Source organism: Amblyomma mixtum, chromosome 3 (assembly GCF_055824585.1).
Source record: "Amblyomma mixtum isolate Tamu chromosome 3, ASM5582458v1, whole genome shotgun sequence".
In the NCBI taxonomy this organism is placed as follows: Eukaryota; Metazoa; Arthropoda; class Arachnida; order Ixodida; family Ixodidae; genus Amblyomma; species Amblyomma mixtum.
The window spans coordinates 61798810-61824543 of NC_143014.1; the positions used below are offsets into that span (position 1 = coordinate 61798810).

Sequence of the window (25734 nt, forward strand, 5' to 3'; positions counted from 1 at the left end):
GCACAGCTAGCCACCGTTAGTGCAACTGAATTTTCGTCTGTTTTCTGTCGCACCCTTTAGGCCAGAAAACATCGTTTGTAACGACGCTGCGCTCGCGAAGCATGCTGTGACCCTCGCCAGACTACATCGCATGGCGCAATACGAAAGGAGAACGCGAAGACCTGAATCAAGTGACAAGGCGTCCTATTTACCATTGGTAGCGCACCGTACACGCTGTTAAAAGCAGTTATCGGGATAATAAAGTCGCTATTTGTGCCATAAGGTAGAGTCCAAAGCGAAAACTGATTCACTGTTACATTTTTGGAATGTTTCCCTTGTAGAGAGTCTTTGAAATACTGTTCTTTAAACAGCAGATATATTTCCATCCATGGTTAAAAACAGTGGACATCTAAAATGGATGTCAAAGAGCTGCACTCTCTGGCTAGTCGTTGCAGCATGCCATAGTGAAGTAACACACGGCCAGAGATAGAGGCAAGTCTGAGCAGCGTTTATTCGGCGACTCGGAATTCGTAGTTTTGCAGACGTCAAGTCAGAGAGATGCATGTGCCACAGAGAGGTACACACATCGCACAGCAATCAGTTATCATTTAATGCTTGTTTGAATAAAGTAGACTTGATCATATTTTATGAAAGAGGCGCGAAGTGCTACTAGATTGTCGGGAACAAAAGAAATACAGGACGCAAGACTGGTCATCATAGTGGAGATTGAACTTTCACCAGACCTTTGAATACACGCCTTCCACCGCTCTTTCGCCATTTTATGTGACTGCCTTCTTCATGTAGCCCTGTTTCTGGTCCTTATGCTCTGATACGATGCGACTAACGACGGTCAGCAAATCATGGCACTGCGTTTAGTTTACCTCCCACAATTTTTAAGCGCAAAGTAGAGAGAGTAGAAGGGTAAATATTAAACGCAAAAATATGAAGAATAAAAATGTGATCCATTTACAGAGGAAAAGCATCTATTTAGTGCATTATCATCTTCTGTCGAAGAAAGTAGGACAAAGAAGCCGCGTAATTAAGCAACAGCCCGACGTAGACCTATACGCCCCTTGCACTCAGCCGAGACCGCAGAAGCGCGAGAATTACGTAGGGGTGTGCAAATATTCGAAATTTTCGAATACTGAGTCGAATATCCTCCTACTCGATTCGCTGAACGAACCAAATAGTGTTTGTTCAAAATTATTTGAAACGAATAGAAAACGTTCTCAAGTTTTCGAATAGAGGCACGAAGCTGGAATAGGCACACCGTAGTTTTTTTTTCGACGACTGCTTCAAAAAGAGTGCCTGCCCCGACTGCTCACAACTTGCCGCCTCTATCAGTCTGTGCGGGAAGGAATGGTCAGCGCCACGGCGCGGTCCACTGACGTGCCAGCGTTCATAATGCTCATACATAGGACCTTCTAAGTTATGCGACGTGGCAGGGTTCAGCCAGGTTTAGCAAGCCCTACCTTCATGCCCAACCTTAGGTCATGAAACGTAAATGTCGTCCCCCCCCCCCCCTCCATGAGCTGAGTAGCGATGGAAGGTTACCTGCGTGATTCCGATTCATACAACTGAGCCTCGTGAGTTGGTCACTAATCACCATCCTAATCCCTTAATAAGCAATGACAGTAAAAATCTGGCGGACATTGAGATGTGACACTGGTTTTTTCGCTGTCGTCAGCAGAGCAAAAGGCGATTTTCCTCTGTGTATCACATGATGGCCATAACGTTAATGTATTGACTTCGTGTTGCGTGTTTCCTAACGGAGATCAGTGTTGCGTCTTTCGACACCTGCAGGTTTAATTACTGTAGTTATAGCACCGCTGCTAGCGCTTCACTGTTTCGCGTGAATATTCGTTTTGTACGAATATTCGTACAAGTCGCGACTAATCAAGCATATATTCGATTCGTATTCGATGCGGTTCTTTCAGTATTCTATTTGTATTCGATTTAGTTTTTAACCACACTATTCGTATATGATTTGCAAAGCTGACCATTCGTATTCGACTCGATTTCGAAAAAAATTGGCAGTGGTTTGGCTCTGGTTAAACCTGGAGGATTACGAAAGCAACGAGGAGAGAGAGAGAGGCGATGGAGAGCGCGCGGCAGCGGCGGCGGCCCCGGCACACTAGCTATGCGCCGCTTCTGCGCATGCGCAACTGGCGAGCGGGGCGGCGGCACCTCTGAGTCATCCGCGCAGCGACGGCAGCGGCGCGCCAGCTGTGCACCGTGTGACATCCCTGCTTCTCGCGCACGCGCATTATGGCCTTTCCTCAGCTCCGCGAAATGGCTCGGCGACTCGCGTAGTGTTGGTTTCGCAGCAAAAGTACTATTCCCACACTCCTAGAATGACGAGATTAATGTGAAAACAAAACAACACAGTCGGGACTGCAACACAGCACACAGGTGCAATATGCGCTCATATTTCGTTGCAGCAGCGGCAAGGACCGGCATCGTGACGTCATGCGATGGGGATGCGCGCTGCTTTCTGTGGCCTGGCTCCAAGGTGTGGCGTGTATGAAGCTCTGGCGCGGCGTTGCTGACAAGGGTCCGGCGCCCACGGGGCCTCCCATGCATGCCGCCAATGACGACGACGAGTACTACCTCGAGGACACGGGCGAAAAAGAGTACTACTATTACGACCAGGACGAATACTACGAATACTTCCAGGGTGAGAGGCAGCTAATCAGGAGCCGGATTCATGAGGCTGTACGCACGTGAGGGCGGTTCGTGACTGTTCAGTGCACAGGCGCCCGTCATGAAGCGCTCTTATACCTGCTGCCGGCTTCCGCGTACGCAACACGTTACTCTCTCACGCCAGCTCTACCTTCTACAAAGCTGCAGAAAAGACTTCTAGAAGGAAGAGCACAAACCACTGCCCGCTTCGGCCCCGCTGTTTTCTTTCTTTTTTTTCAACGAAGTAAGTAATATTAGATTTGATTCCAAGCGCAGTACTGTTTCGTAAGTTCAAAACTAACGGGAAAGCTGCATCGCACACACCAGAAAGATTCAAAATAAGCGTTATTGTCACACGAATCAACCAGTGAAAGTGTTTTGCGGGAAACGGCATATGAGAAAGTGATGCTGACTCGAAGCACCACATTCAGGCTTTATCCAACCAAAGATTGCTAGAGGAGACGTATATCTGGTATAGCTTAACGGACAACGACACGGTTAGGCTGTTCTATCAAGGTTTGCATAACTGACGGTCCCTGCCATTGCTAGACCTCAGTGCTCTTGTGCTCTGGTATTCTTTGGTATTCGTCAAACAATTTTCCATCTCCGACTTAAAGGAGGAGCAGGTTTCAAATTCTAATACCTTCTTCTTCGACCGTTAAAGGAAAAGACATGCTGTTTGACGCAGTGCGCGTAGTTCTCTGGCTTACTCCCACTGCACCTTTAAGGGGTCGCTCCAAAAAGAAGGTCCAGAAATGCATGTTTGAGGAGCATTAAGATCTAGGCGAGTAGAGCCACAAAAGATGTGCTATGCACTTATCATCTGTATAGTTGTGAAGTCGAAAGTGTTTCCATTGGCTGCACACAGCGGCTGGCTCTGACTTAACATTAGGGAGCTACTCTGTATCAGAGCGCTAAAGTATCCAAAAACGACACCGGGTGCTTCGTTATCGCAACGTCATAGAGGCACATGGGTGCTTAACTTCGGTATAGAAGTCTTTGTGAATTGTGTGGTTCAACGACCAGCAGCGACAAATGTACGTAAGGGACGCTCAAGCGGAGGGCTCCTGATTAATTTAGACCACCTGCGGTTCTTTAGCATGCGCTGTCATGACACAACACGTGGGCGTTTTCTTTTTTTGCATTTCATCTTCATCGAAATACAGCCACCACGGCCGGGATCGAACCCGCGACCTTGGTATCAGCAGCCGAACGCAAAAGCCACTCAGCCACCGCGGCAGGATTATCAATGTCTGTTATAGGTGCCATTGTGAGTCCAAGATACCATTTGCTCGTTCATATTGATCACGACCGTTTCGGAATGATCTTGCCTCGTGGCACAGAAAATATACCCCGCGCCAGCGGAGATAAAAGAAAATATAAAACAAACACAACAAAGCTTCACTATATATACACCGGAACACAGTATACACCGCTTTATTTTTTTGTTGCATCTCTTAAGTAATCCGCGGAGCGGACCTCCAGTACAGCGTCTCTCACAGTCCATGTGCAGCCGCGGGACGTTAATCCCTCCATACCGTATACCACACCAAAAATGTGCACTCGAGGACCGCAGTCAGCGCCAAGACTGAGAACGACGTGAAAAGACCCTGGTTTATGGAAGCCTCAAGATTTGCTAACTCCGAGTGTCCCTTTATTTTAAGCTGCCTTCAGTTCTTTTATTAGGCGCCGCAGTCCTCTTTTGCTTCATTTTATTGCTGAGGAGCGGCTATCTCCGCCACGCTATTTATATCTGCAATGGCCTATTTAGTGGCCCCCACTTCCTGAACCTTTTTGTCACTTCCTCGTGTACGAGCTTCGAATAAATGCTGCCTTCAAAAGAAACTACAAGAGAGAGAGGAAGGGATGATTTTGCAGTGGCTTCTACAAGTATTTGAGATATGCGGGTGGTGGGTTCAACATTTTTATTTTCACTAGTTTTTCTCCTTCATCGTCACTTAACACGTACTGCTGGGCGAGTTGGTCCAACGTCGTAATTCGAAAGGGAGCCAAAAGGTAAACTGCACCCAACCCCTAAACCCCGTCCCATTTTGCGGAATAAAGTTTTATACTACTACTATACTACTACTAAACGTCCATTTTTTTTTTACTCGTGGACGAAGTGTCGCAGGCATGAAATTTTCACGCGTTTTAAGGTAACGTCACAGAAAAAACTCAAATGCCGCCCACTCATTTAAACGAACGCCTCAAAAAGAGCCGCTGTCCATGGTGGTTTCTCCCTTTGAGGCAGCTACTCGAACACAGTACCACGAGACACAAGTGCTGAGATCACAGCTGAAGGGAAGACACGCTTGTTTACGCGCACTACTAAACGACGACTGAAATTCGCCAGTTCGTCTCTTGGACGCCTATGGCTGCTATCGCGAAAGGAATTATGAATATGCATCAAAAATATGCATGTCCGCTTTGTCTTGTAGCATTTCCATTGTTTGTCTCTCTAAAAGTGCGCAGCGTTCTGGATGCTAAAGTGTAAGCTTCATAGCCGATCGAGAACCTAATTTACAAAGCTTTTCTTAAGGGTCTTGAAAAAAAAAATTTATTAATCTAGATATAGTAATGAAATTTTCAGGCCACATGTATTTTTGTATGCTGATTTTGGTTTGGTTGGTTTGGTTTATGGGGTTTAACGTCCCAAAGCGACTAAGGCTATGAGAGACGCCGTAGTGGAGGGCTCCGGAAATTTCGACCACCTGGGGTTCTTTAACGTGCACTGACATCGCACAGTACACGGGCCTCGAATTTCTCCTCCAAAGAAATTCAGCCGCCGCGACCGGGATCGAACCCGCGTCTTTCGGGACAGCAGCCGAGCACCATAGTATGCTGATTTTAGATATGTCATTTAATTTTGTTTAAAACAATTCCTTCAGCACTTGTGCAATTTTTATGCAAGTCTTTTGGAGAGAGCATATAAGAAAATTTGCTGCAGGAAACTCGCTGAAATGCATGCCATTGGGCTCTCTGGACACCAAGGAATGCAATAAGGGTAAAATTATCATCCTGGCTGTCATAGAACTTGAGTTACAGGGTACTAAAGCTGCCACTTCAGAAACAGGAGTACACACTTTTCTTCTCATTTCTGAAGCGACAACTTCAAAACTCTATAACTCAAGTTCTATGATAGCCAGGATGATAATTTTACCCTTATTGCATTCCTTGGTGTCAAGAGAATCCAATGGCATGCATTTGAGCGAGTTTCCTGCAGCAAATTTTCTGCAAAACTTTTCCCAAAATACTTGCATAAAAATTGCACAAGTGCTCGAGGAATTGTTTTACACGAAATTAAATTACATATCAAGAATCAGTGCACAAAACTACATGTGGCCTGGAAATTTCATAACTGTGACTTCATTAATAAAAATATTTTTTGCAAACACCAAGCATGCTATTATTTGCCAAGGTGTTGGCCAATTAATCACCGTTCTTAACATTGCGTATTCTGCCTGCCAACCCTTGCATTGGTGACGCGGCGAAGTTTTAGTGAGAACACACGTTGTAGAGTGGTGGCCAAACATATGCTGAATTCCAATGGCAGATCGAGACCGCTCCGTCGGATCGCGTACGGAGCGCGTCGGAGCGCGTAGATTTGCCACCTCCCAATTTGCGATTGGAATGCCAGTGCTCCCTCGGGAGCGCGACGCCAGCGCCGCAGCGGCGAGCCGCGGAAACTAGGCGCGTCGCCGGAGCGGACGCCCTGTTAGCTTCGTGTTCGAGTGCAACAGGAGTTGCGCGAGGCGCGATCTCCGCGTTGACAGACGCCGTCTCGGCGAAACAAAAAGGAGGTAGTACGAAGGCCGTAATGTAAAACCAAAACCAAAGCGTATGTACAGGATGGTCCTCTCTCCGTGAACACGCGAGTATGCGGACGCGTTCTTCGGAGAGCCAGTGAGCCTGTCCCTACCGTTCACGAAAGAAGTGGCGGACGACGCGCAGGCAAGTTGCTCGCTGCTCGATTTTCCAGCCTTGCGACTAAGAGACGCAAGCAGGGCTGTGGCATGTTGCAAGTTGCGCGTCCGCGCCGAGGGTGGCGCCCCGGTCGGAACGATTGCAGCGATCCTGGTATCGGCGGTAAACGCGGCTGCAGTTAAGCCTAATAAAAGTGAAATTTTTCGACGACTATCAATAATAAAAACATGCTTATGAACTAAATTAGAACCAGCCATAGGTATTAAAAATAAGACATCAAAGAAATTAGTTGCGAAGATGACGACGCGGGTAACGCGACAGCAGACGACAAGCAGACGACGCCCGGTCAGCCGCGCAAGCGAAAACGGCGACGTCGGCGACATTCGCACTGCAGCAGCGTCATTGACGTCATGTCGAGTGACACAGTGAGCTTTTCTTGGAGTCTTTATACTAAGAACTAGCACTGCAGCATATTATGTTGTCCCTAGACCAACGCACTGTGATTTCTTCTACACGAGTCAAAGGTTGAAAATTTTCTCTGCCTTTCTCTGCGTGTGTTTATTCATAGCCACAGACTGATGCGTTTCAATACATGTCAGATGTTTTACTTCCCTACTATTTACCTAAATCTCTTACAAAGTCGCGTACAAACCTATATTCAGTCATGTAGCATTTGATTATGTATACTGTACCTTGATACCTTTTTTTGTCCCCTATATATTCTCTGTGCGCTCATGTCTTCAAGGTTTACATAATGGCGTTTTTTTATTTTGATTTTTAGGATGCCTGTTACTGATACTGCAATGTCACTCATGCTTAAAATCACTTTTTGAACATCGACTGTCACTGCTGATGTTCTTTTAATAAATTGTTCTTTGTACAAAAACATTTACGCTTTTCGTTCTCGATCGAGCGCAGCTGCTAAGCAGTCGCGCCGCTCGCCACCATACCGTATTGTGCGTTTTTATCGTAAAGACTTTCAAAATTTTTCTTACCTCAACCGCTGGCTCCTTTGCGGTGAAACTGCACACAGAGCTTGCGTATTATGGTAACTTTTGTATCGTAGCAAGTTTTACAACGGTACTTACTTAGTTGAGCCGTGCATGATGCAAAAGCGCAATCGTGTGCGTCGAGATCGGCGTACCGAAGCCCAAAACACCGAGTTTTTGCTGAAGGGCGGCAGTAGCGCCATCTGTCTTCCACAACGAAATTAAACAAGGAGAACACAGCTCAGGACTTCGCGACGTCGTCCTCCGACGCTTTAGGAGAGCCACGAAAGCAGACGATATAAGCTGAATTGAATAAAATCATTGGACGAAAAAAAGACGTCAAACAATATTCTTTTAATGGCAAAGCATCGTTAAAATAGTTGATTCTGGCATTTTTTCCGCTCAGTTGGCCGAAAATGTTCGAAGCGCTTCAGTTGAAGCAGACGAAAAGGCCCCCGCGCTCCTTGCAACGCTCGCCTTGTGACGCTTTTCACTGCAGACGACAGATGGCGCTACTGCCGCCCTTCAGCAAAAAAAACGGTGTTTTGGGCTTCGGTACGCCGATCTCGACGCACACGATTGCGCTTTTGCATCATGCACGGCTGAACTAAGTAAGTACCGTTGTAAAACTTGCTACGATACAAAAGTTACCATAATACGCAAGCTCTGTGTGCAGTTTCACCGCGAACGAGCCAGCGGTTGAGGTAAGAAAAATTTTGAAAGTCTTTACAATAAAAACGCACAATACGGTACACCATGCTACATCAACAGACACATCGAAATACAAAAGCGAGTGAGCAGATTCCGTAAGTACTTAGGAATGACAGTAATGCAGTAATGCAGCGCGGGATCAGTTAATCACCAGGATTTACAAAGCTTGGATCGAGCTAGCGGCCGCCAGCACCAGGAACGCGCGAGTACAGCGCACTGTAGCGCAAGCAACCGGCCACAACCAGCCGCCTAAACGCGCCCCGCCATATTGGATTTTTGATGCGTTTACCGCCTCTCCCAGGTGCCGCCACCATCGCCTCCGAAAAAAAAAACGTCCCCATTGGCTCTATGAGAGTGTCACTCCCTTGACGCAAGCCGCTGAACCAATCAGCGAGACAGTCGAGCTTTCGGCAACGACGCCGCCCGCGGACACGCCGAGCGACGAACTGCGCTGCCCCCCGGCCAACGTTTCTCCCTGGCTGCCGTAGTCGTCGCTAAGCCTAACTGTTTTTCATCGATGCCGCAGCTGAGGGCGCTTCGGAATTGGCCAGCGCTGTAGTAAAGGTGCTACTCGCGTCACCGTTTTACTGTGTTCCTCGTCTCATAATAAAATAAAGACACGATCGATTTCTGCGACGCCTCCAACAGCGGAGTTAGCAGACAGCAGGCCAGCCGCACTGGGCATCAGGAAGAAATTTGCTTGTATCGCAGTTATCACTTCTACCAGCAACTCGGTATTGGCCAACGATCCTCAAAAATGATTCATTTTTTACATTCCTCTACTCCAGGGCTTGTTATGAACGCGAACAAAGAATATTAGCGCATTTTTCTGACGCCGGCGGCAGGCATATACAGGCCGGCAGCTCCACACTCGCTGTCCGTTTCAGACGAATCTTCACTGCTGGACTCTGAGCTTTCAGTGCCCGAGTCGGAACTGTCACTTCCATGAAGCAAAATTAGTGCCGCACGGCTCGAAGCAAGATCATTGCCATCCACTGTTGACAGGAAAGTGCCCGTCTGTCCCGGCTCGCCCGGCTCACCACGTAGCGACGACAGGAACGAAGCGGCTGCTGCCGGTCGCGACAGGAAGCAGACGCGTCGGAAAAGAAAACGTCACGCGAGGTTCTGGTCAAATCCGCCGATTTCGGCAGATCAAGAATCTCTGCTCCACGGAGCGATCCGGGATTTACGCCTGATCCCGATCTGCCATTGGAACATACAACTCGCGCTCCCATTTTACCATTGGAATACGACTGATCCAAACCGAGCAGAAAAACTTGATCCCGATCTGCCATTGGAATTCAACAATAGTCTCTTTCCAAACGCAGCACGGTTAATTTTTTTCAGATTTATCAAATTTTTACACGAAATTAGGCACTGCATAGAGTCGGCTTTCGATTCATTTGCGCCTTTGCTATGACTGTCATATATTATCATGAGTTGCTTAAAGCTCAGTTGATTGTGCTAAAACTTCAATTAAGCGATCCTGAATTTCAGCATGGACGATTTTGCTAGCAATGCAGTGGAGTAAACTGAACAGGAACGTCCAAAAGTTCGATCCTTCTTGTCACACTGTATAAGCGCAAAGGCGTTTTTTATTTGAAACTTTAATAGCAAACGTAATTACTCTGAAGCAGCCACGAAATATCTTTTTGTACGCAGGCTTTGAACGCGCCAAGTAATAAGGAAGCGTGGGAAGCGTGGGTTTGCTTTCCCGTGAATTTCGTAGGCTAGCCGGCCTTTGAATGAACTGCATTTGCCGTCTGGTATATCTTGATATCGACAGACGCATACTAAATAAATAAATAAAACATCGTTCTAGTTGTCACGTGGTATAAGCATTCCACAACAAGAAGATCTATAATAACAAGGCTACCAAAGAGCATTCAAGTGTGGATATCCCTTCTTTCACGCTGCATTACAGATACTATCGGCTATTTAAAGGACATTACAAGTATTAAAGGGGTGTTCAGCGTTAAAACCATGTGGTACAGTCCAATCTGACACCAAAAGGCGACGATAGTATGGGAGCAAACCTGCGAATAGAACTTGGGACGCTCTTAGTAACGGTGTCAGTTGCTAAGTGTAACGAGCCCGTGATGCTATCTTTTTCTCTTCTTGTTTCACTTTCAGACAGGAAGCCAATTTCAGGTTTTCGAAACCGCAGACTGGAAAAGTCTCTCAGAAAACTGCGACGCACGATTCAAGCAGGTCAGTAAACGCCATAGCACAAAAGGTCTGCAACTTTTCAAAGAGCGTTACGTCACAATTCTCAACAAAGCAATCTCTCAAACTGAGCAGTTCGTGTCGTTAATATTGTTCAACTTGTTCTCTGCAGCGGCCGTTCAAGGATGCAACGAAACGCAACTTATCAATGTGAGAAATATATGTGAGAGAAAAATGACCTTAGCCAAGAAGCTCCGCAGCAGAAGATCGCTCAGCAAGAGAGTCCGGTCAATTCAGTGGCGAAAAGTATGCAGGTAATTACTTGTACCCGTCCACCAGAATATCTTGCCTTTCCTCTTGTGCTAAGAGCGCAGGGGGCCGAGCGGATCTCTGGTCGACGTTGGCCAGCACCACTGCAATCGATTACCTAAAAAAACAAACAAAAAAAGGTTTTAGGTACGTTGATCAGTAATGTACGCAGAAAGCCTGGACGAAAGTACAAAAACTTCCTTAGAATATTTACATGATAAATGTATGAGTCAACGAAATTTAGGACCCCTGTCATTTATTAAAGCAGTCATGCTTATTGTTTAGCCCTCTCATTCCTAAATTTTTACCTTGTTCAAGCAGATGCGGCAATAATTTAAAGTGGATAAGCAAACATAAATATGGTGTGGGGCAAGGAGACAATGCCCTGCCCTTTAGTTACGAAAGCTTGAGTACCTTGAATGATTAAGAGTCGAGGCCGAAAAGCTTAGAAGTGAAAAAGTGAGAACTAAGGCGGCGCGCGCGATGTCGGAATGGACATCTTCGGCCTTCGGCCGCTAACAGGAAAATCGCCAACTCGTTCGTAAGGTGCGGCTTGCTAAAATTCGATCGCAACCAGGTACCGCGCTGTCGGTATAACGGGTGTTTCAGCGAACATTTACAAAAATTTTCAAATATGGGCTTTTTGAGGTAAAAATAGGGCTTTCGCGGCATAGTATTACCAGCGTTGGCTGACACCAGAAAACAGATTAATCGTCTTAAGTAGCAAGCTGGTTAACAAATTTTGAATAATAAACATTTGAAATAGCACACTTCGGCGCCTAGTTGCAATTAGTGATTCGTAGCCGGTCCTTTGTAATGGCCATATCACTTTTTAGAATTTCAAAAAAGCGGTTACCCTCGCCGCTGTGGCTCGACAAAATTTGGCTGCATCATGGGAAAATACATGCCCTTTCGAAAGCATGCAGGCAAAGAAACCCCTCCAGTGCACGTAACTAGTCGAAAAAGCCAAATTTTGTCGAGCCACAGCGCCAAAGGTAATCGCGTTTTCGAAATTAAAAAAACTGATATGGCTGTTACTAACGGCCGGCTACGCCTCTCTAATCGCAACTAGGCGCGTAACTCTACTAGTTAAAAAGTTAATTAATAAAAATTGGTTAACCAGCTTACTACTTAAGACGTTTCGCCGGTTTTCTGGTGTCCGCCAACACTGGTAATACTATGCCGCTGAGGCCACATTTTTACCCCAGAAAGCCTATTTTAAAATTTTTGAAAGTGTTCGCTGAAACACCCGCTATGCTGTATGTGTGCAGTCGATGACGTTAAAGCCTCTCGCAATTCCTCCTTCAGTTCTCTTTCGAGCCATCGCTTTTTTTAAAAATCGCATTCGGCAGCAAGGTGTCAAGGTTGCCAGCTTCAGTTTGTTCTTCCGTTTTATTCCAACGGCGTAAAAGGGGAGCTGCAGTGCCATGTGATAGCAACAATGACGTGTGAGAGGAAAATGGTGTCGCAGTGGCGATTTGTAGGCAGCGATCTGAGCCCATTTGGATCCTGAGTCGGCGTTCAGCGTTGATCTTGACGCCGTTTCATAGCTGTGCAAGTCAATTGAAATCAGTGTCTGATGGGCAAGGGACAGAGGGTTTTTAGAGTGCTGCGCTGTAAACTAGAATTAACCAATTGAACATTTTCGCTTCTTGCTCGTTCGACAGGCTAGTGACCGACTACGCGGACTGCATATCAGCCATAGCGCCCAGCAGGGAGTGCCCAGACATTGCTTTCAAACTGAAGACGGACGCCCAGCGCAGTGTGCACACTGAAGGATTTCAAGTGTGTCGCTCCCCGAGTGTTGAGCCCTTCGCCTGTCTGGTTGTGGCAGCTGCCAGCACTTACGTCCAACGGTTGTTTCAGGATTAAAAGCCGGGCACCAGACTGAATCCTTGAGTAAAGTGAGGTTCTGTTGTACTTCGAGAACGACTGGCTGATTCAATGAAGGGACCAGAAAGTTCAAGGAAATTTCAGAGAGACAGGACTTCCCGTCCAACAATTTATAGAAATATACGTATACAAGTCTGAGTCTCTAAAAATAAATAAAATTAAAGTCTCCTGCCCATACCGCCATAGGCACATAGGGTTACAGATATGTACAGGAATATACATGATGGTAGATCGGAAAGAACTATCCGCCCGGACGTCTAACTACTTGAACACGGGCCCCGCGTTCTTAAATGCCGAGACTGGTGCACCTTGCATGAGCTCCCAGGAAAGCTTTGCTAAAGGTCGATTCACACGGCGGACCACTGGCAACCACTGGCCTGGGGACCATAGTGGACCAGGCGCCACGTGATGTCCCACTTTAGCTCTATGAGTTCGCACCTGGTTCGCGATGTTGGTGAACGTATATCATGGCTAAAGACCGTATGCATGCCCGATCCGCATATCGCCACCTGCAAAGACGAATGTCCGGAAGTGACGATTAGCGGATTAGATATGTGCGTGGCCTTTCGCCCTACGCGAGCCAAGCACGGACTACATAATCTTGAATGCCGCGTCACGTGACGCCCGGTCCGCGGGTCAATGGCGCTTCTTTCGAATTCACCTTAACCGCAGTCAGCCTGACTGACCACCCGACAGCAAAAATAACCCCCAGAGGAGTGCATCACAAAGCTCAAGTATCCTTGCGCACCCGCTCCAAAAATCAACACAATTAGCAAGAACTGTAGTTATGTCTTTCGCCCACAGTGATATCAGGACCTCGATCAATCGCCGTCGCTGGTCCTGACAACATATTTTTCCTCAGAATGACATTATGACCATGACCAGTCAAAGTCGACGATCCTGACGATCCGGGGGAATGAGATCGAAACGGAGCGCCGGATCAGAGGAGGCGGCCGAAGGGGACTCAGCCCGGTAAGAAAGAGCACGGGTCCAGGCACAAACCTGCTCCATGCGACCATGTGACCAGATCCATGTGACCTAGGGTCCAGACCAGAGCACGAGGCGAAGGTAGAGGAGGTACGTGACGGAGGACTCGCATAGCGGTGCGGTCGACAATGAGATCGCGGAAACAGCAGCAAGCAGAAGCGGAGTCGGACATAATGAGGTCACAAGGGGCGAGGCTACGGGGGGGGGGGGGGGGGTCGTGGCGAGGGACACTGCGAGCTCCTCGGTCACATGAGAGTTCAAGGAGCAAATAGAGGCAGCCGTGAGTAGGCGACTGTGGCGATTTCTTTTTGTAGCTGCGCGTTCTAAGACACCCTGTTTTATCGTCAAAGAGTAGGTCACTGCAGTTATCACAGAACGATTCCTTCTTGATCTCCCATTTTCCAATTTCGATATAGTTCTACACTCTGATTCTTTTCCGTTGAACGAATCCAGTTTTTACCTTCTGCGTTTTTATCCAGTTTTTCTGCCCTGCGAACAAAGCGACACCTTGCTAGCGGCAATCTTTGCGCCGAAGTATAGCCACAAAGACAAGGCGGGCACGACCACGTCACCTGAAAGCCATCAGCGACAGTCAAATATCCCTTCTTACTGTCTGCCGCGCACCTCTGGAGAGCTCTACTTATGTCTGACGCCGGGTGTACACGATGGCCGATTGCTTCTGAGACGCAAGAGTGACCAAGTAAACCACTAGCGTTGCCGTGAAGATATGCGTCACCGAAAATTGTGACCATTGGCCTTAATAATTCCCTTACTTATAACAAAATGTCCGACACAAGTGCATTCCATGCATCTTCTGAATATTCCTCACAGTGCATCTTCGCTATTTCCGCTTCAGCGAGGAAGAAGGCGAAGTGAGAACCAAGACGGGCAACGTCACGTGCCGTGGGTGCACGCGCACTCGCTCCACAGGCCTGGGACGGTACAGTCTCGGCGTCGATTTGCTCTGCCAAGGCTTCCGGCCAGCATGCCCGATGACGGCGCACACGGCAGAGGGAACGAGGCGGAGCGATGACCGCGGGCGTACTCGTCGTTAGCGGTAAGCAGCGGGCACGGCAGCCGACCGGGCCGCCGCGCGCGCTTGTTGCAAGCGCGGCCTCTTTGCAGCTGCCTTGCTCGTCACTGCCACCCTACTGCCCTGTCTGGTCCGGCCGGCACGCCAAGGCAGGCCCATCGACGATTACTACGACGAGGAGATCTATTACGACGAAAAAGCCGTAGACGGTTCTGCAGATTTCAGCGAGGACCTCACATTCGCGCAATACGATATAGGTGAGCGACTAACCGCATCTGGTAGCCCTCAAACGCGGCCCCATGCATGGTTCTGGCTGCGAACACGCTATTTGTGATCTCGTTAGGTGCGACGAAGAATGCATGTGACTTTTTCCTTAGTCAGTGTTTTAGTGCTGGCCGACCGAAAAGGGCTTAAGTCGGGTACAACTCAAGAACAAAGCGGCGAACGCCTCTCAAATGAGTTCCTCCAACTAATGTATCGATATTTTGTGATGACGTGGAGGTCGACCACCTTGCATCTGCGACGGACGCTAGCCTGTCTGAGGCGGTTGGCCGCAACGTCGTAGCAATAGGCCGACAGGTGGAGGGACTCACCTGAGGGGCGTTGTAGCTTCGTTCTTAAGTTGTATGCGACTGCAGAAGGTCAGCCCGCTGGACCTTGAAGGGACCCAGAAACTTTTTTCAGGAATTCTGTCATCTTTTTTTTTTATCCGGCGCTTCCCCGCTGGCATTTCTAACGTGGACAGGCGCAGGGTCTGAGCCATACGTGGCACATGCAGTTCGTGCCGTCATGGTTCAGTCACTCATTATGGTTGAATCTCGTTTAGATTATTTTTTTAATAATACACGCATGAACGAGCTATCCACACATGGCACGATAGAGAAAGCCAGGGAGTTGTTTTCAAAATAGCCGAGAGACGTGAACGATCTTGCCGCTCGCCGTGTGCATTCGGCTCTTACAGCACAGTATATTTGGTTTTCTTGTTTTGTTCGCGTGATGTTCCATATAAAGGGTCGGAGCATGCTTTTTAAGCCATACCGTGTGGGCAAACGATCACAGTTGGCTCACAGACAAAAAACATACTAATCATCTCTCCTAAGCACTCCTGTACTGAAGCGACCAACGCTGCAGCTGTCTTCACGTATCAGCCTGATTGGCGACTGAACAAAAAGCATGTTTGTATCTTTAGGTATACATGGTAGCTCATCTGCCAGTTTACGTGGAGGGGGCTCTCAAGCCATTCGCATTTTGTGTATGTGCCCCTTGAAGATACCGGGTGTTTCAGCGAACACTTTCAAAAGTTTTCAAAAATAGGCTTTTTGGGGTTAAAATGTGGCTTTTGCGGCATAGTATTGCCAGTGTTGGCGGACACCAGAAAATCGGTGGATCGTGTTATGTCGTAAGCTGGTTAAATAATTATTAAAGGTGCACTGAAGAGAAATCTGAACTCGTCTTTTCACCGCGGGAAATGGATCTACACTTTCCGAGCATTCTTAGAAACTTCTAATGATTTCCCTAATATAAGTGGGATTAAATGTCCCAGCTCCCGCCTTTATTTGAACTCGCCGCAGACGGTGAGGAGTCAACTAACGCGTGGAGTGCCTTTCAGGCAGTCGAGTGGCGGCTTCGTTTTCGCTTTTATTGTTTTTTTTTTTACGTTTCCGTGAATAAATAGATACAGTCAGAGGCTACATAGCCGCAAATTAGGCCCACGGAAATAAAAATACGCGTGGACTCTTTTCTTTCGCCGATCGCTAAGTATCACTCCGCCGATGGCAGAGTGGCAAGCCGCAACTGGACTGGCTGAAGGTCGTTTGACTCCTCCGACTGTCTGCGGCGAGTTCGAAACAAGACGGGAGCCGGGACGTTTAATCCGATTCAAATAATGGAAATCGGCCGCATAGGACAATATTTCGAAGTTTCTAAGAATGCTCGCAACGTGTAGATCGAGTTCCCGCGATAAAAAAACGAGTTCAGATTCCGCTTCAGTGCACCTTTAATAATGAACTTTTTATCTAGTAGTTAGGTACCTAGTTGCCATTAGAGATTTGTAGCAGGTCTTTAGTAATAGCCATATCAGTTTTTAGAAATTAGGAAACGCGATTACCCTTAGCGCTGTTTCTCGACAAAATTTGGCTTTTTCGACTGTTACGTGCACTGGGGGGGTTGCTTTGCCTGAATGCTTTGGAAAGCGCATGTATTTTCGCACGATGCGGCCAGATTTTGTCGAACCGCAGCGGCAAGGGTAACCGCGTTTTCGAAATTCTAAAAACTGATATGGCTATTACTAACGACCGGCTACGAATCTAATTGCAACTGGGCGCCTAACTCTACTAGATAAAAAGTTAATTATTAAAAATCAGATAACCAGCTCACTACTTAATCTAATTGCACCGAAGAGGAATCTGAACTTGTCTTTTTTTTTTAATTCTGCCTCGTACGGTGGGCGGAGTCGACCAACGCGTGGAGCGCCTTTCACCCAGTCCCGTGGCGGCTTGCCGCTCTGCCATCGGCGGAGTAATACGTAGTAGTCCGTAGTAGCAAATAGTCCGCGCGTATTTTTATTTCTTCGTGCTTATTTTGCGACTATATTATCTGCGAATGAAACTATTAATTCATGTAAACCTAAAAAACAAAATAAAGCGAAAGCAAAGCCTCCACGGGCCTGGGTGAAAGGCGCGTTGGTCGACTCCGCCCACCTTACGAGGCAGAATTCAAAAAAAAAAAAGGCGGGAGCCGGACGTTAATTCGATTTAATTGGGGAAATCGGCCACACAGGGCAATAATTCACTGCTTCTAAGAATGCTAGGAACGTATAGATCGAGTTCCCGCGGCAAAAAGACATGTTCAGAATGCTTTTCAGTGCACCTTTAAGACAATACACCACTTTTCTGGGGTCCGCCAAACATTTTGCCGCAAAAGGCATATTTTTTATGCCTATAACGCTATTTTTTACAATTTTTTAAAGTGTTCGCTGAAACACTTGGTATATTAACAGGGATTTATCTGTTGTAGTCAGTTGCCGTTTATTCTAGGTGATAATTCTGCATGCAGTAACGTTATTTTCCGGCGTTCTAAATTTTATTCAGTCACTGATATACGACAGTTTTGACAGGTGGTTAAGCAGATTACTTATAATTTTGCGTTTGCCTGCTTGGAACCACGTACCAGTGGTGACCAGAGCATTCGCAAGGCTGTGTGGTGGAGTTCTGATAGCTTTATCTGGGCTTTGAACCCGCACAACTACAGGGACGCTGCTACCCTTACTGCGGACAGTACTGGAGTGCCGGTGGCGACTACCGAGGACTCCACCACATGGCTCGGCGACGGCGCAGGTTGTCCATTCTTCGGCCTGCAAACGTTGAACACAGTGGGTATGCAAAACTTCTCTTTCTTTTCTCGTGCGCAAAAGTGTACATAGGGAGCATATAATGGGCTCACGCAGGAACTGTCACACAGCCGTCGTCGTCGACTGCGAATAACGCGAGCCAGAACGAGACCACCGTCACCACAACCAGGCCCGGCTCACGTCGCATTCACGTCGCCAAGCAACAAGATGTGCCCACATCCAAAACTGCTCAGCGTGCCACGCCGACAACGACCCGAAGTCCAAGCCGTAAGTCTCTAAACGGTGTCAGCGAGCGCGCGATTAAGCCAAGCGTAGATGGCCGTTTTCTTTGTATTACGTTCAACAAACTTGATTTTACAGTGTTAATGCGGACCACAGCTCCGTGCGCAAAAAAAGGTGAGAGAGGTTCCAGGCCATTGTTTCCGGAAGAACTCTCCACTCGCCGCCCGGGCGCGAGTAGCTACGCCTCCCATAAAGAATACGAAATTTGGATGCTTAGAAAAGTGCAAAGGAAGCTAGTCTACTTCCTCTTAACCTGTCTAACTCCTGCACATGCACCACACGCGCGAAACACGGCACTGAATACCGTTGGATAAATAACTGGAAAGAAGGTACAACTTTCGTTTATCAGAGTTTAATGGTAAGATCGGTCGCTTAAGATAATGACACTGATGCCAATCCCACGTTTGACTACTGCTACAGGAACGAGAGTGCACATAACAAAATGAGCCTAAATGTACAGTCCAGGCCACGGTGCTAGAAGCACAGCTGCAGCGTGAAAATATTAGTGCAAATGACTGAAGACTATAGTGTGCGAAGTAATCTCCACGGCGCTGCGGTTCGCGAAAACCGTAGTAACGAGAATGGCGTGCCTTCCCTAATACTCAGTCTTGCAGAAGGTTCAGCGGAAAGTCACTGCTTGCAAAGTTTTTTTTTTTTTCTCCTATCTGGTCGTCGGGCCCTTGTGCTATTATTTTTCCTCTGTAGCCGTACATCAAACACTGTGGTCCAGGCCATATTATTACGGAGCATGCTTCGGCGATCAAACTCTTTTCACGCCATGTCTAACGATAGTTGGGGAGTACGTAATACATATCTTCGCACGCCGCTGGTGCTCTCATATATGAACCCAAGAAACCATCGTATCTTCTCTATGAAACGCGTGAGAAAATTTCAAGCGTCGAAGCGTGCTCCACAATATTTTGGCCGCGGTGAACGCAGAAGGTTTCGTAACACGGACAAAAATGTTGAATTTCTTCGGTGGCGTGGCCTGACGTTTAGGGGTGCACTGTGCAGGTTGCACAAGAGAAGCCCAAAGCGCACAACTCGGTTCATGGCTGCATAGGACTCCCGAGGGATAGGTCTTCTTCGAGATTTTCGTGTTCCGGGGACTATGTGGGCACATATATACCTGAAAGCATGGCACTTCACAGAGTGCGGAGTACCGAGACGGATTATGCAGTTTCACAACTTCACAAGGTTGCAGCCTTCAGAAGTGAAACATCAATGTTCCATTCGTGCCAACACTGAATGCGAAATAAGCCAGCTGCTTTGTACCACGAATTGTACTGTGGTTTCGCTATGTTGTCCTAGCGCTTGTCAAGAAAAAAGACCTAACTGCAGCGCAAAGAAATAATGGGCACAATAAAGGGCACAAACACGTCTGTTCATGTGTGCGTGTCCTTTTTTTGTGAACGTCATTTCTTTGCGCTGGAGTTGCGTCCGAAAATTAAAACAAACTCGCCCAAAACCTCACCTTATCCAGTAGGGAGGCATCACAAATTCAAGGTCGGGGACTCCAAAATTGAAAACAAACACTACTTCCAATTCCCTTGCCCTGGATTATTCTGTTGAGGCGAGAATGAAGGGAGAAAGTGAGAAAATATAGTTATGAACTACTGCGTTCATGAAAGCGTCATGCCGCAAGAGCAGATGCGAACACGATGATGAGTAGTCCACTGGTCGTCTTCCTCCCCCTCTCAGCAGTTCAGCTTCCGGCGCCCAGACGCAATGTCACCGGGATGTGCCGCGTCGTGCGTGCCGAGGCATGGCGGCATGTCAGCATGTACGCGGACTGCCTCCAGGTATCGAGCGTGAGAAGCAACCACCGCCATCTGGGAGAGATGCGCTTTCTCCAGCAGTTCCGTGTAGCCTCCCAGACAACGGACCTGCTGTGGCACCACCTGAAGCCGCACATACCCCAGCCCATCCGCCAAGTGAAGTGCCTGGGTCAGCAAGTATAGTTGCGCACAGTGCCGCCTTTCTCTCTCTCTCTCTCCTGCTGCCTCATCTTGACGTTCGCACTCGAACCTAGTTGAGCGCCGACCTCAATCAACTCGCCCTTCAGTTTGCACTAAAGCGTATAAGTCAGGCACCGTTATTTCGCAGTACGCGGCCGTTTCTTCGCAAACTGAGTCCAACTTATATGTACTACATACTTATTTTTGCTTTGTAACTGTGCCATAGAATTCGCTTTCTGTCTGCACAACAAAAAAACCCGAAAGCTTAACTTAGCTACTTGGGCTTGTACCTCGGCACTATGACGGTTCACTTACACTCATTCAGGAATATTTTTTTGCTTCAGACTACTCCCTCTCAAATGGACTCTCAGCGCACTCCTGCTGACCTGTTCTTTTTAGTCCTCATGCCCCTGTTTTTACTTGTCAGATCGCCCTCATCTTCTTTTGTTTTTGACGAAACTACATTTGCCTGTAACGTATAGCGCTGACTCGCCGATATTACTGAAATTCTGTCGACTGAAGGTGGTAGTGGCTTATCAGGCGAAAGCGGGTAGGTGAGGCTATCTTTATGCGACACCGTTAAGTTGCGGCGTCATAAAGGAAGGAAATTAGACCACACTGTAGATAGCAAGCATTTGTGGGTCATTTGCGCACACGCACGTGGCATAGCCTGCGGGCTAACTGCAGCTATCCTATATTGGCTAAGCGCCGTTACTTCCATAAAAGCTCCTCGCTTGTGAAAAAATGGTAAAAAAAACTTTAAAATGTCGCATGTGCCGCACTTAGGATTGAACCTTGCGATTTTCAGGCGTCATTAGCGATTAGAAGGTTGGACATAGCGATTAAGTCTCATGTCTCACTTCGACATGGAGAGGAATTGGGACGCTGGTTGTCATACATGCGCATGAGAGAAGCCAACTGTTTGCATCTTTTGATAAAGAACTTAAAAAATGCCCCCCATTCCCGTTCATACCACAGCGAAAGTCTTTGTTCTGGAAGCCTTAATGGCATATGCAGGGCGTTCGAGGAAGACGGCCACCAGGGCAGCCAAAGTCAACTATTAGATGAAGAGGAATGCAACTCCATTTGGCGCTGCTATGCTAGGAATTTCAGCCGTCCAAACGCATGGGACAGACGCGCGCCGGCCGCAAGGCGGGCGTAGTCACGCTCGAGCGGGGCGTCTCATCCCGCCGCTGGGCTCCAGCCAGAGGGAAAGAGCGAAAGGAGTGTGGTGCGTCCGCTCCGCACTGCATCACTCCGTAGGCGTAACTATATGCGGGCACCGCAGCCGCCGTGCGCCCCTTCGATGCGTCTGGACGGCTGGCAACTCAGGACCGAAGCGGCAAATGCTCCTCAAAGGAGGCCCTCCAGCCAATGGCAGCGGCCGATTCTGATGACGTCGTAGTTAATCCCGTGGTTAATCGCAAGGGGTCGCAGATGAAAGGCGATTAACCATGCACTGCTGAATCGCGCGGAGTCATGAAAATCAGTCGATGCCATTGGTTGGAGGGCTTCCTTTGAGGGGCATCTGCCGCTTTTTATTCGACTGTAGCGTCGTTGCGCCAATGGCAAAAAAAAAAATTGCAGGACTGCACTTACGTCTGCTTAAGAGCGGAAATGCGAAAGCCTTTCTTTCCCTTTCTTCTCTGTCTCCCTCCAGTGTTCATTTTTATCTCTTTTTATTATTTTTGTTTTCTTTTTCTTATTTTAACATATTTATTTATTGTTTTATCTTTTTTTATTTTTGCCTTTTTATTTCATTATATGTATGCTACACATCAACTATTTATTGACAGTTCGTGTGGAAAACTTCCGTCCAGAACTTCCGTCATGCCACTCACGAACGAAGAAAGGCGTACGCCTTAATATCTAATAAGCGATGTTGACTGCCCCGAATGTCCGCTACAATTCTGATAGTAACCAAGCGCCTAGCTGCTAATATAAAATGTTATTTAGCAGGTTTTAGTTAATTACCCTATGAATTGAATTCTCCCATACGTTTTAAGACGACCACCACGTGGAACGTGCGGCATAGTAGGATGTACCACATCCGCCGCTATGGTTTGGTGCGGCACCAGTAAATACTCTCAACGTTGGCGTCTACAGTTAATTGGGGTGAACGTGGGGACAGCCACTGTCGTAGCTCAGTCGGTAGAGTATCGAATGCGGCGTCTGGAGGTCATGGGTTCGTTTCCAAATGGCGGCAAATGTTTGCTTAAGGCCGATTACAGGGCCCTTGCATCCAAACAGCATAGTACATTGCACTGTCAAACCAGAGAGCCGTTGCTGCAGGGTGCATACCGGCGCTCTTAATCATCGTGCCATAAATAAGCCTCAAGCTCGGTACATATTGCTGGTGATGTATTAAGTGTGCGATACGTGAGTGACACGCTTGCTGCGCGGCTCTAAGAGAACACACGAGCGCACACAAAAAAAAAACAAGAAAAAAAGCCGCATTCCGCCTCCTCATTCTTGCTTCACGCTACGCAGGCTGCGACTTGTCGCAGACAAGCAGGATGTCTGAATTCTGCACCAACAGCTTCAACAACGCAAAGGAGACGATTCAAGTTATGGCCACCGCCATCCTCCTTGGCCAGCCCCCTGAAGAATGGCACATAATTTGCAGGTATACTACTCAGCTGCTACACACAAGCCGCGCAACTTCCACAGTGCTTAGCAACTTTCCTGCAGGCGCGCAATTCAGTTCGCGGCTGACAAGGGTCTGGCTATGACCCTTAGTGGCAAATTATAAGGATACCACAATACTTTTCTTGTTACATCGACGTATACCAACATTCTCTGAACCGAAAGTTCTTTTTGCAAGCTGTGTCAAGCCACAGCATACCTCAAACCCGCATGAGAGCAAAGTGCACGATAACTACGTACCCTCGGAGGGTCAATAGCTCTTATATGGCGAGCTGGTCAATGATAATTTACAAAATAAGAGCTTCATTTATATAGGCACGTGGTGTCGTACACTAACTAACTAGGAGAGCAGGTGTGTTAGCGTATATGGTTTGCTACATGTAAGCTTTCGTTAAAAGAAAAACCTTATGAGGATGAATTTAAAGCAGTGTAGTTGTAGGCTGCCTTGTGCATGCAACATTTCGTATATTCAGAAGTTCTCAAACAATCAATATCCAGGAAGTTATTTATTGAGAATTGCTTCTAGACCGCATATTTATAGTCATCCATATGCAGTTATCCTTGCGTGGTGTGTCCTTATATTCCTACACCTTCAAGGTTACCGAGCTGAACCAAGCCAGCCAGAAGAGCGACGAGTAGAATAAAGCCATAATCAAAATACCCAAATATTCAGGCTGGCACAGCGGGAATTAGGCGTACAGAGCTTCTGATCGGATCAAATCGAACAAGAAACCGTACAGGACACACGCAAAGCTATATTAAACAAACATTCGAAGCAGATTGCATTAAACCTTGAATGGGAGAAATGCGCCCCGATCGTGGGCCTCAAAAGATAACCAAACTGCTAACTTTTCTCATCACCACACTGCTCGTATCTATTATACGTAAAAGCACATCTTTTTTAAAATAATGAGTGTGTTATTCCTTTCAGAATAAGAGCTCCTTCCTAAAGCCATCAGACCTGCATTTAAATTTATTTTGTACGTCCTCCTCTATTTGTTGTCCTGCATATATGACAAAAATACATATTTTATGACGTCCTGGAAAACGAGTGCTAATTGGTCAGCACGTCGCGTTGGCAGTTAGGAGGCGGCGGCAGTGACCCGCTATCTGTCCTCTTGCAGGCTGGTGAAGGAGTACAAGTTCTGCGTGAGCGAGCTCATAACCGGCTGCCATGGGATGACGACAAGAGAGATCCTGCGCAAGTTGTTTTTGGAAGTGCCCGCCACGGGTCCTACCTATTGCTTCCTCACCAGTGCCATCAGTTTGGCCAGCAGTTTGACCAACCCCGTACTGTGGGCTGTGGCGTTGGTAACCGTCGCGCTCTTCACCCACGCTCCATGGCTGCCGTGACAACCCTGAGCAGAGCCCAAGCGCCGGCACCAATAAACAGAAGCACCCTCAAAAGTAACTTTGATTCCAGAACTGAACACATGTTCCACATATGCCTCGTTCCTTGCTGTGTGCCACGCTGCGCTGCACCTCCTAGCGCACACCACGCAGTTTTCATCAGCAACAGGGTTGGTAGCCCCGACATAGAGCTTCCCTTCGTTGTCCAGCAAGTTGATCGCTCCGTAACTGTTCATGTCCTTGACGTCCAACTTCTTATGGATTAAGATGATTGCGCTCTTCCAAAATTACGGTACTATATCCAGGTCGTGAGGCCCTGCTATACAGGGTGGCAAATTTATATAGCCCAATGTCCCCATCGCCGGTATTCAAATATTTAGTGACGCAATCTTTGCCAGCCGCTTTCCCCCTTTCATGTGAGGCTTTTTTACTATACCTCTTCCGTTACAGACGGGGTGTCCAATTCCTCCAAACACTGGCTTCATCATTAGCATCTTGATTCCATGGCTGCTGTAGAGATCTGTTTAGAATTCTTCAGCTATTTTAACTAACCATATTGGTAATGGCATTGTCCTCCTTGTCTCTTAAAAGCATGCGTCTGTTTTTTTTTTCAGTGAATCTTCATTTCCTCTTGACCGCTTTGAGGCTACCTCCCTCCTTTAGAGCCTGCTCTATGTGCCTTATACCTCCTTATGTCGTGTACCTTACGCGTCTCGATTAGCTTGGACAGTTTTGCCAGCTCTACCCTGTCATGCAGTTGGAGGCTCATACTCAGGCGACTAGATACCTGATCGAGAAGGGCCACAAGCAGCTTTCCAATATCCCGTCTACAGCTGTCCTATACCTATAGGGTGCATGCTCCATGATATTTGTCAGATTGTGATTCAACCCCTGAACACCAATGCCATCGTCCTCCGTTAAGGCGGAATAGCATAGCGGATCGCGCTAAGCTAAATATCTCCTAGTTGTACGAGTAGCCGCCGCTTGTTCAGTAGTTTTAGCATTGAGATTTAGCACAGCGCGATCCGCTACCGCGAACCGGCTCGTCGAGGGGCAAGCTGCACATGCGCACATGGCTCCGAGGGGCGTACACCCCGCCACGGTGACGATTACCAGTAAATCTTTGGCGTTCGGGATCCCAAGGTCGCGGCTTCGAACCCGGCCGCGGCGGCCGTGTTTCGATGGAGGCGAAATACACAGGCATCCGTGTGCTGTGCGATGTCAGCGCACCTTAAAGAGCCTAGGTGGTCTTACCCGGAGTCCTTCACTACGGCGTCTCTAAGACCGAGTCGCTTAGGGACGTCGAAACCCCACAATCCAATCCACCCGCCACTGCGCATGCGCAGCTGGTTCCCCGCTGTAGCAGGTCGCGCCCGCAGCAGTGTGCCGTTGTGACCGCGACATGCATGCGTGATCCGGCGCTACAACTGGCGCTAATCTTTGCCTATTCTTGAGACGCGGAAGCAGCTTGGTAGC

General features: G+C 47.7%; 1 protein-coding gene and 1 pseudogene across 1 annotated transcript; both read left to right on the forward strand.

Moving 5' to 3' along the window:
* The first annotated feature begins 2448 nt into the window (after positions 1-2448).
* LOC149350391 (uncharacterized) lies at positions 2449-12632 on the forward strand. Its single transcript, XM_089576876.1, has 4 exons — positions 2449-2656; positions 10419-10496; positions 10624-10765; positions 12428-12632. Exons 1-4 carry the CDS (start codon positions 2449-2451, stop codon positions 12630-12632), a joined length of 633 nt encoding a protein of 210 aa, XP_089433002.1.
* Positions 12633-14669: 2037 nt separating this feature from the next.
* On the forward strand, positions 14670-24261 carry LOC149350392 (uncharacterized; annotated as a pseudogene).
* The last annotated feature ends 1473 nt before the right edge of the window (positions 24262-25734 follow it).